Source organism: Melampsora larici-populina (assembly GCF_000204055.1).
Source record: "Melampsora larici-populina 98AG31 unplaced genomic scaffold MELLAscaffold_1, whole genome shotgun sequence".
Taxonomy (NCBI): domain Eukaryota; kingdom Fungi; phylum Basidiomycota; class Pucciniomycetes; order Pucciniales; family Melampsoraceae; genus Melampsora; species Melampsora laricis-populina.
In genome coordinates, this window is record NW_006768765.1 from 1 (window position 1) to 15,943 (window position 15,943).

Sequence of the window (15,943 nt, forward strand, 5' to 3'; positions counted from 1 at the left end):
TCATGATTGAGAAGATGTACCTGTACTGACTAGCCGGACTGCCTCGTCCACATTTGGCAAGGGACTTCTGTCCTTGACGGTGTATTTGTTTAGTTTCCTGTAGTCGCACACCCAGCGTGGTAAGGCGTTCGGGTCCTTTTTGGGAATTATCATGGACGGCGAGGCGTATTGGCTTGTTGACTTTCGGATTCGACCTGCTTTCAGATGCTGATCAATGAGTTTTTTCCACGCAGGGAGGTACTTCTGCGGGTAGTTGTACTGCTTTTCGTTGATCACAACATTTGGATCTGTGAGTACAATGCGGTGTCTGACTTTTGACGCCACATTCTGCCCTTCAGGTGGAATGAAGTCATCTGGTTCATCATCCTCGACTGCTGGTAATTCATCTGGGAACAGTTCTGCGAATTCATTCAAGACTCTCTCTTCTCTCGCCGTCAGGTCACGTTTTTCTTTCACTCGTTCCAGGTTTTGCATGACACATGATACCATTGACTTTGTCATGACAGACGTAATTTCATTTTTCACAGATTGTTCAATAAGTATCGTCTTAGTAGGTACATGGATGACTGTGCGGTTCCTGAGTGATACATCTAAATGAAACTTTTCCAAGAAGGGTGTACCCAAGATGACATCGTATGTTGAACCCAATGGTGCGATTTTGAAAAAGGTGGAGCCAAAGCGCAACTTCGGATCTGCCGAGCTGACATTAGCAAAGCAGAATTCCTTGATCACGTGTGGAGCAGCGGTCGTCGAAATGGCCAAACTCACCTCTACAGGTGTCACAAGCGGTCTACGCGGGATTCTCGCCTTGTTCGCTGTTGCCTCCGACATTAGATTGGTCTCGGCTGCAGAGTCAATTAATGCACGTAAAGGAGTGCCGTTAATTAGTAACTCCAAAATGATTGATTTTGTGCGAGTTTTGTTTTCAACGCACCCTGCTGCCTCCTCTTCTTTCATGTGAGCCACCAGAATACGGTCCGCCTCCTCATATCTTTCTAATTCACTTTCAAACATCTCTGGAGCCTCGCTGAACGATCGACCTTGACTTATTGCTCTAACCGGGATTGGTTGTGTTGCTTGCGCTGGTCTTCCCGCAGGTCTCTGAGTAGGAGCGCCTGCTGGTGCGACAGGTCTGGACGGCGTGTTTGTTGGCGGGTTTGAGCGACGCTGTGGTCTAGGTCCGGGGTCGAAAACACTGAGGGGCGGAAGACTGATGTAGGGTCCTTTGATTGGTCCTTGGCAATGCGGATTGCCACATTTTGTTCTACATGCTGAGCAAATACCTAGGTGGCGGAGGTATTGGTGGAAATGCCACGCGTAGTCTGCGCGTTGCTCAGCGGTGCGACGGTCGTTCGTGCCGGATGCGTTCATTGAGTTGGCTTGTCGCAAATTGGGTGGTTGGTATGCAGGTAAGCTTGCCTGGAGATTTCGTCTAGGAACCATGTGGCTGGAGTCAAGTAAAAGCCAGATGTCCGAAGCGCTCGCTACAAACTCGAGCCATTTAAAAGGTGTGACTTTCAAGAGACGTCGATCTGCGACCCATCGTTGGAAGACCTCTGGTGCGCCCCAGACAACATATTCAGCCAGATTTTTCAAGTTCAATGAGCTCTCTACTTCGATAAGTGTGTACAGATCTCGAGCACGGTTAGCGTAGGTCTTGAAATCTTCGCTTTGTTTCATCTTCAGTTGTCGAATAGATTTCTCCGCGTCGTCCAACCAGCCTGTCGGTAACGTTGCTATAGCCATTGAATGCATGACTTCGGACCAAGGTAGTCCTGCCAACTCATCCTCCGAACGTCGTAACCAATTACCTGCCCGAGGCTCCACCACGATTGACCCCAAGATGATCAGCCGCTCGCCGATGTCGTCTAGTTGCTTTAGTCGGAAGAATTGTTCGACTAGACGGCGCCAGTTGAACAAGGCTGCAGGGTCCTCGGCTGGTCCCGTGAACTTGGGGGCCTCTGACAGTTTGATGTCGCAGGCACGTACCAGTTTGTCGGAAGGGTCCGCTTCATGTCGATTTACAACAGGCTGGGATTCTTGTCGTAGTGCTGGTTGCATGGCCTGAGCGAAGGAGACTCGCCTTGCTGTGCCGGGACTCGTCGCGTTTTCGGCTTCACGCCATCCAGGGCTCGGCTCAAAGACGTAGGCTGATGGTGTCGATGAGGCCGGATGGGTTGACTGAAGTGGTGTGGTTGTCGTGGCGTGTTCCGGAATGGCTGGTAAGGTCGTTGATGTACCTTCCTTCGGCGGGATTCTGGGCCCCAGTGGTGTCGGGGTGCTTGGCGATTGTTGTTGCGACATGGTGCTACTGAAGCGTGCCGTGCCAGCAGATGATCGTTGAGCCGAAAGGAACTGAGACATCGACGCCTCGAGAGCATTGATGCGATCCCTATCAGATTGAAGGGCCGCGATCTCGACTTGGAGTCGTGCGATTGTGGCGTCTTTGTCCTCCTGGTCGAGTGACTCTAGTTGCTTGCCTTTGTTGTCTGCTGATGATCCGTCCATACTAGCGATAGGCGTGAACACAAAGCTACCAGGAGGGTGAGGTGTCTCGTGGGATAGCCTTGAGTTAAAAAATTGTCGGATGATTCTCTGGTCTTGAGTAATCGTTGCTTCAGCTGGGTCAGGCAGTCTTGCAGGTGTCGAGGTGGCGAATTGAGTCAAAGTTGAGCTGGCTTGTAACGTATAGTTACTATCAGGCGTTTCTGGAGGGGCTTCTAGCTTATAGTTATATCTCGGTGGGATGGGTGGCTCTGGACTTTCGATTTGTGTCGTAGGTGGCTTTGGTCTCCGTAGAAAGGATTCCGGGTCACTAATGAAGTTCGAGGGTAGTTCGAATCCCATTAAGTGTCGCTTGTCAGCGCCGCAATGAAGTCTCGCACGGGTGTCTGGTGTCTGGGATAGTCAAGATAGTTCGGGTTGTCGATGAGAAAAAAAGGTTCTAAAAGTTGACTGATGTTTTTGTTTGATTTTCAAGGTTAATAAACGGGAATAGAATAAAAAAGTGTAAGACTCTCGAGAGGGAGTCTTCACTGGATAAGGCACAGGAGCAACACGGCTCGGAGGGTTATTCTAGAACCCGACTATAGATTTCCCAAAGACACAACTAGCTCCATCCGAAGAGTATTCGGTCAAGAAGAAACAATCAGAACATAGACTCTAACCAGAATGAAAAGAGATAACTAATATAGTGAAATGAGATAACTGATAAAGTGAAATGATATGCTCACCTAGCTCCATCCGAAGAGTATTCGGTGAAGAAGAGTCTTCTGGAGCTAGGGCAACGTGTCTAGTATATAATGCACCTGTCTACACCCATAATGTATGTATTCCGTCGCTATGTAACCCTTACACCTGCAAATCTCGGAATTCCAAAAACTGGGACTATCACAAATATTGTTTTGGTCTTCTTGAATATTGTGGTAAGATTTTATGCTTTTTATCTATGTATTACATCTCATGAATTTTTCATCAAAACCGTTCACTTACTTGTTTGTGACTCGAAATCAGGTCTTCGTATTGATTGTAGTAGGCTTATCTCCGACCCTACCTTTTTCGCCACAAAACCTTCAAGACAAAACAGAAGCATTACCACAATTAGCTTACGTTTCTAAAGGAATATACGCTATTGTTGGTATTTGGTCTAGTTGGATATTTCTACGTTTAACATATGAAATCCAATTAGGAGAAAGTCCGGAAAAGATTGTCAAAGAATTTCCTCGTACTCCTCAGAGTTCTTTACCTAATCGTCTTTCAAATCAGTCTTCTATTCTTATTACAGAAGGACCACCACCTACGCATATGTTTAATCAGCTAGCTTTGTTTCGATTCCCTGACAAACCTGCCTCTACACCACCATAATCACACTTTGAGAAATTTTGATAAGATACTCAATATTAGATCAAACTGACTACCATGCGAAACCCAAAGTTAAACGTTTGTATCATAAAAACCCATGCATAATTTGTGATACGTTCCGTACCTTTCTTCTTGTAGCTGGACTCGATTTTCCTCCTCTTAAGGCTTCCTTTACCAACTTCCTTGATTCTGCTAGTCTATCCTCAACCACCTTATCCTTTTTGAAGTTCAACTTTTTGTTTTGACTTTTATTTATTGCCTTGTAATTGGGTCTTGATTATTTTTGTTACTTGGTTCATACTTGAGATATTTTGAAATCAAATTTAATAATGTTATGTGTTGAAAATCATACCTAACATTATGAAAAGAACATATGTCAAAGGATGTTGAGAAGATTTTCAACTTGGAAACACTTCAGGGTTCAAAGTGCTGGAAATTTCCAAAAAAATATTCCATTCGACATATCCCAGTCTTCTTATCTTTGTCTGGTTTCCTGGAAGTTGTCTAAACTACCATCCGATCAGTTGAGGTGCTCTGAGGAGGGAGGACGCCGGTGGTTCTTCGCCCCGACAGCGATTTCACCGGGTTTTGATCGGATCAGTGTCGCGTTGAAATTTTGGAGACGCGTTGGTGTCGGATCAAGAAGCTCGACAGATGAACTGTCTCACACTTCAGCGTCCATCTTGTCCATAATCAACTTTATTCTCAGTAATCATTCGGTCATTCATTTCGAGATTCAAGAAATCAAGAAGCTTCACAGTCTCTGCATCACTCAAACCGAACTCAAGCCATGCCTCTCAAAAAAGCAGAGAGAAAGCTGGAGAGCTCGAAAGCTCACGAAGCACGAATGGAGCGGAGAAAAATCTTAGAACCAGCAGTCTTAGCTGTCGTTTCAGCTCTCGGTGGTTTCGAAGACATCCTTATAGAATCTGATAACGATGAAGATGATAATGAAAGGCGTGATAATCAATCGAAGCCAAAACTACAGAAAGTTTATAAACTTGGAGATGAATGTTTAGGTTGTTTAAAAGATTTAAAAAAGTTTTGGAGGCTAGATGAAGATGATGATGATAGAACTGTGGCTAGATTGCTTTATGATAGTCAAATACTTCCCAAAGATTTACTTCCGATCATTACTTCACTCGATCTTGATGATAAGAAGGATTTCAGGGTCTCTCTTCTTTGTTGTGAGTAATACTTTTTTTTATTCAAGTTTGAAGTTGGTAATTCAAACAATTGATACGATTTCCTTAACATTCTTTCATAACAATAGCTGACCTCATCTCGGCTCTCACTTGGCCAATCGATATTGCTTCAGAGCTTAAAGAAATGAATGAACTATTGGATCAAGAAACCAAACGAGAGCTCAAACAGATTGATTTTTCCGGTCTGATTTCTGCTCAACTTTCTTATAAACGTGATATCTTAAATGCTGGTGCCTTGGCGCATATATTTAGGCTCATTGTTCCTTCTTTACAAAAGGGTAAACGGTATATATTGTCTCTCCTCGGACTACAAGCAGGACATTAGCTCTGACTTTCAAACACATTTTACCTTGCAGAGAGCGAACAGAAAAGGACGAAAATATCATATCATTAATTTTGCATATCATTCGAAATCTCGTAGCCTTGAAGGACAAACCTTGTCCGATAGGGGAATCTTCGACGTCAGCTGATGACTATCAACTTCAATCCGAACTGATCATTCAAATGTCACGATTCGGCATTTTCGACTTTTTAATTCACTTGAGTCATGGTGCAAATCGTTTTGACGTCTTTGGCGCCTGGAACATGATCGTTCTTGATATTTGGCATTTGCTCTTTCGTGGAATGAATGCTGAAGATTTAGTAGATGCAGAATCATTTTTCAAAACAAATGAGGAAGGTCAAACTGTTAAAACTTTATCAGCTTCAGCTAGGAGATTAGATGCTTTACTTGCAGAAGAAGAGCAAGAGAAACGAAGACAGGCTAGGAAAGCTCCTAGTCGACATTCTCGCTTTGGCACCACTATCAGCGTTCATACGGTATGTTCCTGTGATAGCGATCAATATATTATGAATTTGATCTGAAAAGAGTTTTATTTTGATAACTAGGAAGGTCAAAAGTATAACTTACACCGTCAAAGTGATATCACAACTTCTTTGGAGCATGCATTGGATTTGCGTAAAAAAGCCAAGAAAAAACCTGTTCGACTCAGGGATGAGCTTGGAACACCTACTGAACTCACGCCTGATGCTATGAAGGTTTTAAGAAAAGTGGCTACTGAATTTATCGAATCGGCATTCAACCGTTAGTCTTACTCAGTTGCAATTCATTGATTTTTCGAAGCTAATTTTTCTTCCATTTTAAATAGCTTTCTTTGGTTCGATCTTACAAGATATTCAAATGGAAAGAGATAAAGTTAAAGAAACAGATCCGATCCGATTTTTATCATTATTTGGTTTTTTTCTACAATACTTTTTACTTCTTAGAGATAGAGAGAAACGCGTAGGAATACTTCCAGATAGTGAAGAAGGTCACGATTTCGATTTAATTGCGAGTTTGATTGAACCAGGTTGTATGCGATATATTCTGGAAAAGATTAAGGCTAATGTTGAGGAGAAACCTATGCCGGCTGTGGAAGTTCATGCAGCAGTGAACTCATTACTGTACCAGGTAAGTTGCTAGGTTTTGTGTGTCAATCAATCCGCCGTAACGCTAAGGCATATTTTTTTATAAACAGCTTTTGGTCATTGACGGTTTGATGGCTTCTGGCGTCGCCTCCTATATCGACGCGGCAACACTTATTCAAGACAAACTATACTATGACGAGACAAGCTTGGAGATTGTGATCCAATTATTATCAAGCTATACAACTCAATCTCACAAATTCCTCGACAACATCATTTTTCTCGCCACTGTCTTTTTGAAAATGCTTGAACGTCATTCAAAGAGTCAAGACCATATGTTTGTTCGTAAAAAGAAACCCAACAAAAAGTCACAAGCAAACGGAAAGGGGAACGCGATTGAAGGAGAACTAGAAAATGCTGAGGCTGGTTTAGGGATTGGTGATGAGGAAGAAGCTGAGTTTGAAGCTATGGAAGCTCGTAATGCTCAAAGATATGCCGAACACAAGTTTGAGTTTGAAAAGTTTCAAGCAGTGAGTTGTCTATATTCAACTTCACATGCAGTAGTTCATATTATGGGCCGGATCTGACTGACATGCTGTCCATATAGAAATTCGCGCGTGAGCCGGTGCTCAATACCTTATTAGTCTATCTGACCGGCCATCGGGAATTCAAGGATCCTGAGCAACTGAAGCGCGTTGTAAGACTTCTTCATCGGATCGCTGTGAATGCTAAATCAGATGGCTTATTCTTCAAGGTACCTAGGACATCTGATCCAGATCTATCAAAACAATAACACTGGAGCTTTTTACTATTTCCTCAATGATTTCTCAGGTTTCTACATTCGATACACTGAATACACTTCTCGAAGATCGAGCTAATTCACCCAGAAATCCCGTTTATGATGATCTTTGGAAACTAATTGATTATATCTTAAAACAATTCTTCAAATCGATTAGACAAAATCCATTTTTATTAGTTGAATGTTTTTTTCCTTCTAGAAAGACTAAAGGAGGTCGTACTCGAAATATTGAAAATAGTGATAGTGATGCTGATAGTTTGGTTCTTACGAAATCTAAGAAAAAAGTTAGTATATCCTTTCACCTTGAGATTATCACGCGAATTAATGATATCTGTTCTTCCATATCTAGCCATTAAAACTTCCAGCAGAGATTGTGGTGAAACCAGGATTAACGTGGTCTCAGAAATTAGGAGTGGCAATCGGTTTGTTAGTCGATGACAACAAATCTGATCTAGTGGAACAAGTCAAGGATACACTACGCTTAGCTTCAGCCGCTCGAACGGCTATAGTTCTTATCACTGATGGTTCTCCGGATGAAGATGAAAATATCGATATTCGTGCTTGGCTTGATGAACCTAATGAAGAACTTAGTGAAGCGTTGAAAGAGAAATTCGCTAAACCTTCTGCTGCAGCTTTGGAAAAGTTTGAAGATCATGGTGCATTAGGCTTTACTGAAGATTTCTGGTCAATTTGGATCTTGATCACTGATTGATGATTGATGTTTTTAGAGGTCAGATCGGAGGACCAAGATTACGACAAAGCTCTGGGACGTGATCCACAGCTTCATTTGCTTTTACGTCTACTGTCTTGGGATAATACAGAAGGTATGTTGATCGTAATTTTTTTCGAAGCCTTTTTCTGTTCGGGCAGTGGGTGATCCAACTATTTGTTAAGAGTTCATGTAAACTGATTTGTTTTTTTCTTTCCTTTTCAAATCGAAGACGAAGGACGACTTCAATGGACAATACCCAAAACCCGATTACATACCGAATTGAATGTAGATTTAAAAATCATAGATTATTTCTTATTAAACCCACTCGATCATAATGGAAAATCAGCAGCCGAATTAGTAAAGAAAAAGAGAAAAACACAAGGCAGTAGAAGAACTAGAAGACGTGAAACGAGCGCTGATTTAAATGAAGAAGAAAGAGCTTTAGATGGTGATAGTGATGAGGATGAGGAAGAATCTCGTAAGAAAAGGAAAGCTAAGAAACAACAAGAAGTTAAACAATATCAATCTGCTCAGGTACGAATTTCGTTTCTTCGATTGATAGTGATCAGATGTTTTGAGTTAGTGGATTTATATTGATCTTTATGTTTTGCTATTAACCAGTTTATTGCAGATTCTGATGACGAGGATGATGCGGAAAGAGATGCTAGATTTTTTGAACAAGAGTTTGTTATCCTTCGTTGCAACTAGTCTTTCATAAAGGATTAAAGCTCATGAATTTATTTTTTTGTTATATAGACGACTTTTAAGAGAACGGATAAATCAAGGTGCAATTTTAGGAATGGGAGCCTCTAAAGCTGATTCAAATCCCATTTCAACACGTAAGATACGAGCAAAGCCAGCGAAAAGGAACCGGCAGATCAAAAAAGTAGCTCGGTCTAAAGAGATTGGAATAAATGAAGATGATGCAGGGAATGATGAGATGGATGTTGATATGTTGGATGGAGAACAAGATCAAGTTAACTTAACGAGTGAGAAAAGTGTTTTGAGAGAAGTATCACCTGAGCTGAGTCAAGATGAAGAAGAAAATGAAGAAAGCAGTTCAGATGAAATTGATATAAGACCACAAACTACTACTACTACTACTATAGATATTACTTCACCGACACGTTCTTCTACTTCTTCAGCACAAAGCAAAAGTGTTGAAATCATTAATAGGAAAAGAAATTTGGTTTCTTCTATCAAACTTGGTGGTGAAGAAGATGAAGATGAGATTGATGAATTAGAAGATTCTCCTAGAAGAGTTAAGTCTAGAAAGATTTTAGTTATAGATAGTGATGAGGAAGAATGATGATTTTATCAATCAAGTTATGATTCGAATTAATATTAAATTGCGATTTTGATAGTGGAATTGTGCATTGTGGATTGTTTTTTTGTTTAGGTATATATACTCTTTGAAACATACTTGATTCTTTTTTACGATGTTTTTTTTGGCAACCTGGCATTTGTTTGTGATGTCATTTTTGGTTTCAGATCCTACTTATATAATTTTCTTTTGATATCTTTGATTACTTTTAAAATGTATTTGTATACCAATGAGGACGGGATTAATTTTAGAGATGTGATTTCTTGAAGACGAATCTTACGAAAACCTGATGATCTAAGCCGAGCCAATCTGACTCTGTTTCTTGCTCTGCGAAACGAGGAGAAGCTGAGAAACAGTTGAGAACTCTTTCATGATGAGAAGAAACTTGCGACAGTTTGGAGTGAGAGATCGAGATTATGGGTTTGTGATTATGGGATTTGAGAGCAGTATATAAGTCTTGACCCCTTGGGTGGTGTCATCTCAACTAAAACCGCAACATTATATCTCGAATTCCATGAACAGATTGAAAGTTATTCGACCGAAATGACGGCTTTAAAACTTTTACCATTTCAAGAATCAGTTTTATCCGATCTGAAGCAAGAAGATGCATTGATTGTCCTTGCAAGAGGATTAGGAGCTCGATCGATAATTGGAAACTTTTTAAAAACTTATACAAAAAGTAATCCTAAACCAGTAATAGTGGTAAATGCAACTTTAGAAGAAGAATCAGGTTTAAAAGATGATCTTGGAATGCAATTGGTTTCTATAGGTCATGAAATGGGTTCAAAGGAAAGGTAAGGAGTTTCTCATCGAATTAAAAGTTTTCTTGAAAGTTTTAGATTCTAATCGCGTGTTTTTTCCTTCTTTTATTGAAGGGAACGCGTGTATCAGAGAGGTGGAGTGTTATCGATCACTTCAAGAATCTTGATTGTGGATCTACTCTGTCGCAAGATCGATATCGAACGTATCAGTGGCTTAGTCATCCTTCACGCCGAACTGTGGGTTAGTTCCAAGCTTTCATTTGACCGAATCATCAACATGAATTGAAGCCATCCGTTCACATCAACTAATTGTGAATTTCTTTGATCATTCAGTGTTACGCCGACTTCGATTGAAGCTTTTATTGTTCGAGTCTTTAGACGCTCTAACACAGTTGAGTAGAACTCAATAATATATATTCTCGACAGTCATTCTTGATCATAATGCTGACTCGAACTTCTTCTGGTGGGTAATATTTATAGACTGGTTTTCTCAAAGCATTTTCTGAAGAACCCGAACATTTTACCTTCGGACTCTCGCCGCTTCAAACAGTCTTAACTCAATTACGTCTTCGTACAGTAATGATATGGCCTAGGTGAGTTTTACAAAAATGTTTTCAAAGTTTTTCATCTTTCGATTTTAATTTCCGGCTTTGAACTTTTCTAAGATTATATTTTCTCCTAGGTTTCACGCCTCTGTCAGAAAAGACTTGGAGGCTCGCAAGCCTAAAGTAATTGAACTACACCAAGCCTTGAGTCCTGCAATGAATGATATCCAAACTTCGATCATTGAATGTATGGATGCAAGTTTAAATCAAATCCGTAGGGCCAACACGAACGTCAGTATTTCTTATATCTAGTTCTGTGATCGGATGACATGACTTACGAATTGCATTCCCTTGATAGCTTGAAGTGGATGATCTTACGGTGGACAATGCTCTCTTCCGTTCATTTGATATGATCATCAGAGCTCAGCTCGATCCCATTTGGCATCGAGTCAGTCCTCAAACTCGACAATTAGTAGGCGATCTCACAACACTACGAAAACTACTCGGGTCAGTCATTTGAGATTTTATCCCTGTGTCAACTAAAGAGTTAACATCTTTGTTTTTTTCTTAGATATCTCCTCAGCTTCGATTGTGTAACTTTTTATCAGTTTTTGGAAACTATTCTAGCCGCCAATTCTTCAACGACTACTGGTGTGACTGCACAAAACCAGAGCCCTTGGCTTTTCACAAGTGCAGCCGACACGATCTTTTCAGTAGCTAAACGAAGGTTATATGAAAATATCGAAAAGTCAAAGAACTCTACTAATGAGTCAAATGATGATAAAGAAGGACCAACAGAGGAAGAGGAAGAAGCCATGAGGGAAGTCGAAGTTTTGGATGCCGCTGAGAAAGCCGGCTTGGATGTCTCTGGATTTGCTCGAAGGGCGCAGTGGGATTGGAATTGGTTACCTAAAGGAACTCAACCTGTGTTAGAAGAGCAGCCTAAATGGCTTTTATTAGGTGAAGTATTGAAGGAGATTGAAGTTAGCCTTGAATCTGACGAACTTTCAAGTAAGTAGAATTGAATTTTACAGAAAGAAATTTCCACGAGAGCTGACACCTTGTAATGCTTGACTTTTACCACATTGTTTTATGTACAGAAAAAGAAACTGAAAACCTCAACTCAGGAAAGGTAGTTTTGATAATGTGCTCATCATCATCAATTTGTGCAATGTTGAATGAATATTTAACGACTCAAGATGAAGAATTAGATGAAGTATATAAACTTAAACCAATGATGAGACGTAGATTAAAGCATTATTTTTTATGGAAAGGTTCACTTGGAAAGATGACACGAAATTTAAATCAAAAATCTGGAAATTTAAATCCAATTAGATCAATTCAACCTTCTAATTTTGCATCTAAAACTGGATCTACAACTGGATCTTCTGATCAAAATCTTAGTGAAGCACTTAAACGGAAAGCTGACTATAGGAACAGTGGAGCTGGTTTGAATAAACGACGTAGAGTTAGAGGTGGTGGTGCGGGTACTGGATCTACAAGTCGGTCCGATCGAAAATCGGAACCAGCTAGGGCTGCAGATCCTGAGGCGTTGGAAAAGGAGGCAGGTGATGTTGCAGATTTGTACGTTAAATACCTTTGGAGATACGGAGAAATGGATTCAGTACTGATCAAAGTTGCTTTCAAACACGAAAAAAGACTCGATTCTATGACGAGTGCATCTGGTTTGAAACCGATCGAGGATGACACGACAAGTCAAGCGTTGATAGTTGAAGACTTCAATGAAGATGACTTTTCGGCTTACTTTGATTTATTATCAACGGATGATATGGTGATTATCAGGACTTATCTGGGTGATGAAGATGATAGAGTCTTGGAAGAATTACATCCTCGGTACATCGTAATGTATGAGCCTGATGTGGCTTTTGTGAGAAGAGTGGAGGTAAGCCTTTGAGTATTGTCATCTGATTGACCGAATTCTAAGAGTGCTTTCGTTCTTCCTTCTCACTCTCAGTGTTATCGAGCTTCAAACCCTGGATTGAATGTGAAAACTTACTTTATGATGTACAGCGATTCGGTGGAAGAACAAAGATATTTATCAAGTGTGAGAAGAGAGAAAGAAGCTTTTGAGCGACTTATAAGGGAAAATGCGGTTTGTTGTCACTCGTACTTCGCTTATCTTGATGTCTGTTAATGATGAGTTGACCCATGTCTCTTTTTTTGATTTGGCAGACGATGGTCGTACCTCTTCAAGCGGAAGTGAGACCAGGAGAAAGTACAGAGGAAGAAACTCTTCGTACTATCTCATCTCGACTTGGTGGAAAGGCGTTACAAAGTGGATTACCTCAAGTAAGTTTATTCTGACAATTAGCCCAATCGTGTGCTATTGGGTGGGCATTAACCTTGGTCATTAGGTGGTTGTAGACGTGCGAGAGTTTCGGTCATCATTACCTTCACTTTTACACGCTGCCAACTTTCTTGTAGAACCGACTACATTGATTGTTGGTGATTATATTATCTCACCTGATATGTGTGTTGAACGAAAAAGTATCAGTGATTTGATCCAGAGTTTCAATTCAGGAAGATTGTAAGTATTTGACCTAGAAAGAATTTGTTTCACTTCAAAATACTTTATTGACTTGAGGATCTAAATGACTAATTGATACTTCAATTTTTTATTAACTTCTAGATATCAACAATGTGAAATGATGACTGCTCATTATAAGCAGCCAATCCTATTAATTGAATTCGATCAGAAGAAATCTTTCTCGCTTGACGTAAGTGATTTCAGCTTCAAGCCCGTCTATAAATTATGGTTATTTTCGATCTTATCCTTCTTACACCAGTGTTCTTCTTTTGGGGATGATTAGACGTATAAAGACACTCGGGGAGCGGGTAGCAGTGCGACAAACTTAAAGGCACCCTCCGATACAGATTTACAAGCTAAACTGGTTCTTCTAACTCTTAGTTTTCCAAAACTTCGATTGATCTGGTCATCATCACCTCAGGCAACAGCGGAGATCTTTCGAGAAATCAAATCAGGACATCCAGAACCAGATACCACCACAGCAAGTCTTATAGGATTAGATGAATATTCAAAAGCAGATAAAGCAGGAAACTTAGAGTTGATAGAAGGTAGTAACAGTAATAATCGAATTTTATCAGAAGAAATGATTAGAAGTCTACCTGGAATGAATTTAATTAATTCAAATAAGATTTTAAGATCTAAAAAGAAAAAAGTGAATAATTTAAGAGAATTGTGTGGATTAAGTGAAAGAGAAATGAAAAATTTAATTGGAATTGAATCTGGTTCAAAACTTTATAAATTTGTTAATGAAGAAGTTGATGGGAAATCATAGATTGATTTTAAAGATGATTTTTGGATGATATATATATATGTAACAGGGCGGAGATTTACCCACGTTATGATATAAGTTCTTGTATAACAAGAACTCGAGGTGAACGAAGTGGAAGAAAGAGGAATAAGATCACAGATCTTATAACTGTATTCAGAAGTTAAGAATTGAGTCAAAAGGGGCACGGGCGGAGGTTAGGATAACCGAGGCAGGTGAGATGCTTTCGAAGGAGTTCAATGAATAACGATGAAGGCAGAAAAAGGCTTTTAAATGTTGTAAACAAAAGTAAGAAATATAATTGCATGTATAAAAAGATCTTTTATAGAGCAGATGATATGTATAAGAATTTGTAAAAGTAAAAGGTAACAGATTGATAAAAGATAAAGTGCAGAAACTATTACAATGGGAATAGTTTCCTTTATTTATACAATCTTAATACGAACAAGAAGGCTAAGGATGCCTTGTTTAGACTAGGCACAAATGACGATGGCATGTGCCTGGTTTACAATTAAATGTTCTTTTACTAGGGTCTAGTCTCGAATACAATACTTCGGTTTAGACTAGCCCTTTTATAATGGCGGAATCCTTCGGTAGTCAGGTTTAAGCCATTTGTCTTAATGTAGCTAGTACAGGGCCTTCGGCCCTGCTACAACCATCCCCTTCCCAAACAAGCAATACTCCTGAATTGCGGAATCACAAGAGTTTGTTGTTGAGATAACGGTTTTCGTCATGATAAAAGTTTTCTTCAGGCTGAGATGATTCGTTCCAATCTTATTTCTTGTTATGAAGTCGGTTGGAACGACGCGGCTGAACAACCGGAGGTTTTGGGACAGGAAGAGGTGGAGGTGTTTCCACAGATGAAGGTTGATCCTGCTGGGGTGGTTTGATAGGAAGAGTTGTCGTTGGTACAGAAGACGCAACAGGAGATGATGACGATTGGTCCTGAGGAGTAGAAACGGTTTGATCCCGAGAACTCATGTTTTCCGGAGCAAATCGTCCAACTAATTTAATCCTAGTAGGGCCAGCTTTCTCCTGAGTTTTCGCCAATCGTTTAGCTTGCTTCTTCAGATCCAAGGAAACCTTCAAGTCTTCTTTGGCGATGTCTTGAAGAAGTCGAGGGGGGAGGGCCCACGCTGAATTTTTGTCAATCACTTAAATTAACAAAAGGATTAAACCTGTTCCTTTGTAAAGCCATTCAAGAGTCAGATCCGATATACGTTATTACCGAGAGAATCAAGGATCTCAAACGGTCCGTACCAATGAGGTTCCCCTTTTGTATGGGCCTCATTACGAAGTTTTACCTTGTCGCCTACTTCATAAGTGACAAGACGGGAGGCAACTTTCCCCGTTACTTCATCAACCTCAAATTGTTTGTCGAAACAGGCTTTATTAACCGCCGCTCTCTCGACTGACAATTTGGAGGCCTTCTGCCTGGCAAGTCAAAGCTTATCCAGGCGAGCTTCTTGCATGCTCGGATCATTATCCACAACGGGAGCTCGAAGAGTGGCTGGGTTGCCTAACAATCTAGGGCTAACCCCGTAGAGTAGCTCGAAAGGCGACCAACCCGTGACTGTACTCTTATTCACCCTCACGGCGAATAGAGCTTCAGCAAGATATTCAGGCCAACGCTTCGGATCTTTCGAAGTGTTAGCTTTGAACAAAGCTTTTTCCAGGATACCGTTAAAACGCTCGCACTTACCATTTGTGCGAGGGTGGTAACCAGAAGTATTAATCTTTCTGGCATGACAGCTTTTCAGGAACAGTGTCATCTCTTTTGAAAGAAAATTCTTTCCTCGATCCGAAAGGATCTCGGATGGAACACCATAGACCTGTATGAGGTCCTTCAACAAAGCTTCTGCCACATTAGCAGAGGTAGCCGTTTTCATAGGGACAGCAAGTGGCCATCCTGTACCATGATCAACCATGGTAAGGATCCACTTGTATCCATCTTGGCTTTCCGGCAGAGAAATAAAATCAACTGCCCATCGCTCAAAAGGATCAACGGGGGCAAGAGG

General features: G+C 40.6%; 2 protein-coding genes across 2 annotated transcripts; both read left to right on the forward strand.

Annotated features, from left to right (window-relative positions):
- Positions 1 to 4,651: 4,651 nt before the first annotated feature.
- MELLADRAFT_114767 (uncharacterized protein) lies at positions 4,652 to 9,571 on the forward strand (the record flags this gene model as incomplete). The annotated part of the gene is made up of 14 exons (XM_007403414.1): positions 4,652 to 4,766; positions 4,881 to 5,048; positions 5,135 to 5,344; positions 5,488 to 5,885; positions 5,955 to 6,150; positions 6,335 to 6,516; positions 6,584 to 7,000; positions 7,078 to 7,224; positions 7,302 to 7,553; positions 7,619 to 7,925; positions 7,998 to 8,093; positions 8,211 to 8,515; positions 8,603 to 8,664; positions 8,738 to 9,571. The coding sequence occupies 14 exons, from the start codon at positions 4,652 to 4,654 to the stop codon at positions 9,288 to 9,290; spliced, it is 3,408 nt and encodes a 1,135-aa protein (XP_007403476.1).
- Positions 9,572 to 9,848: 277 nt separating this feature from the next.
- Positions 9,849 to 13,931, forward strand: MellpRad16 (DNA repair protein rad16; the record flags this gene model as incomplete). The annotated part of the gene is made up of 15 exons (XM_007403415.1): positions 9,849 to 10,099; positions 10,181 to 10,303; positions 10,400 to 10,457; positions 10,547 to 10,659; positions 10,749 to 10,902; positions 10,970 to 11,118; positions 11,183 to 11,380; positions 11,495 to 11,622; positions 11,718 to 12,113; positions 12,225 to 12,514; positions 12,587 to 12,724; positions 12,805 to 12,921; positions 12,987 to 13,159; positions 13,262 to 13,349; positions 13,443 to 13,931. 15 exons carry the CDS (start codon positions 9,849 to 9,851, stop codon positions 13,929 to 13,931), a joined length of 2,865 nt encoding a protein of 954 aa, XP_007403477.1.
- Positions 13,932 to 15,943: the final 2,012 nt, after the last annotated feature.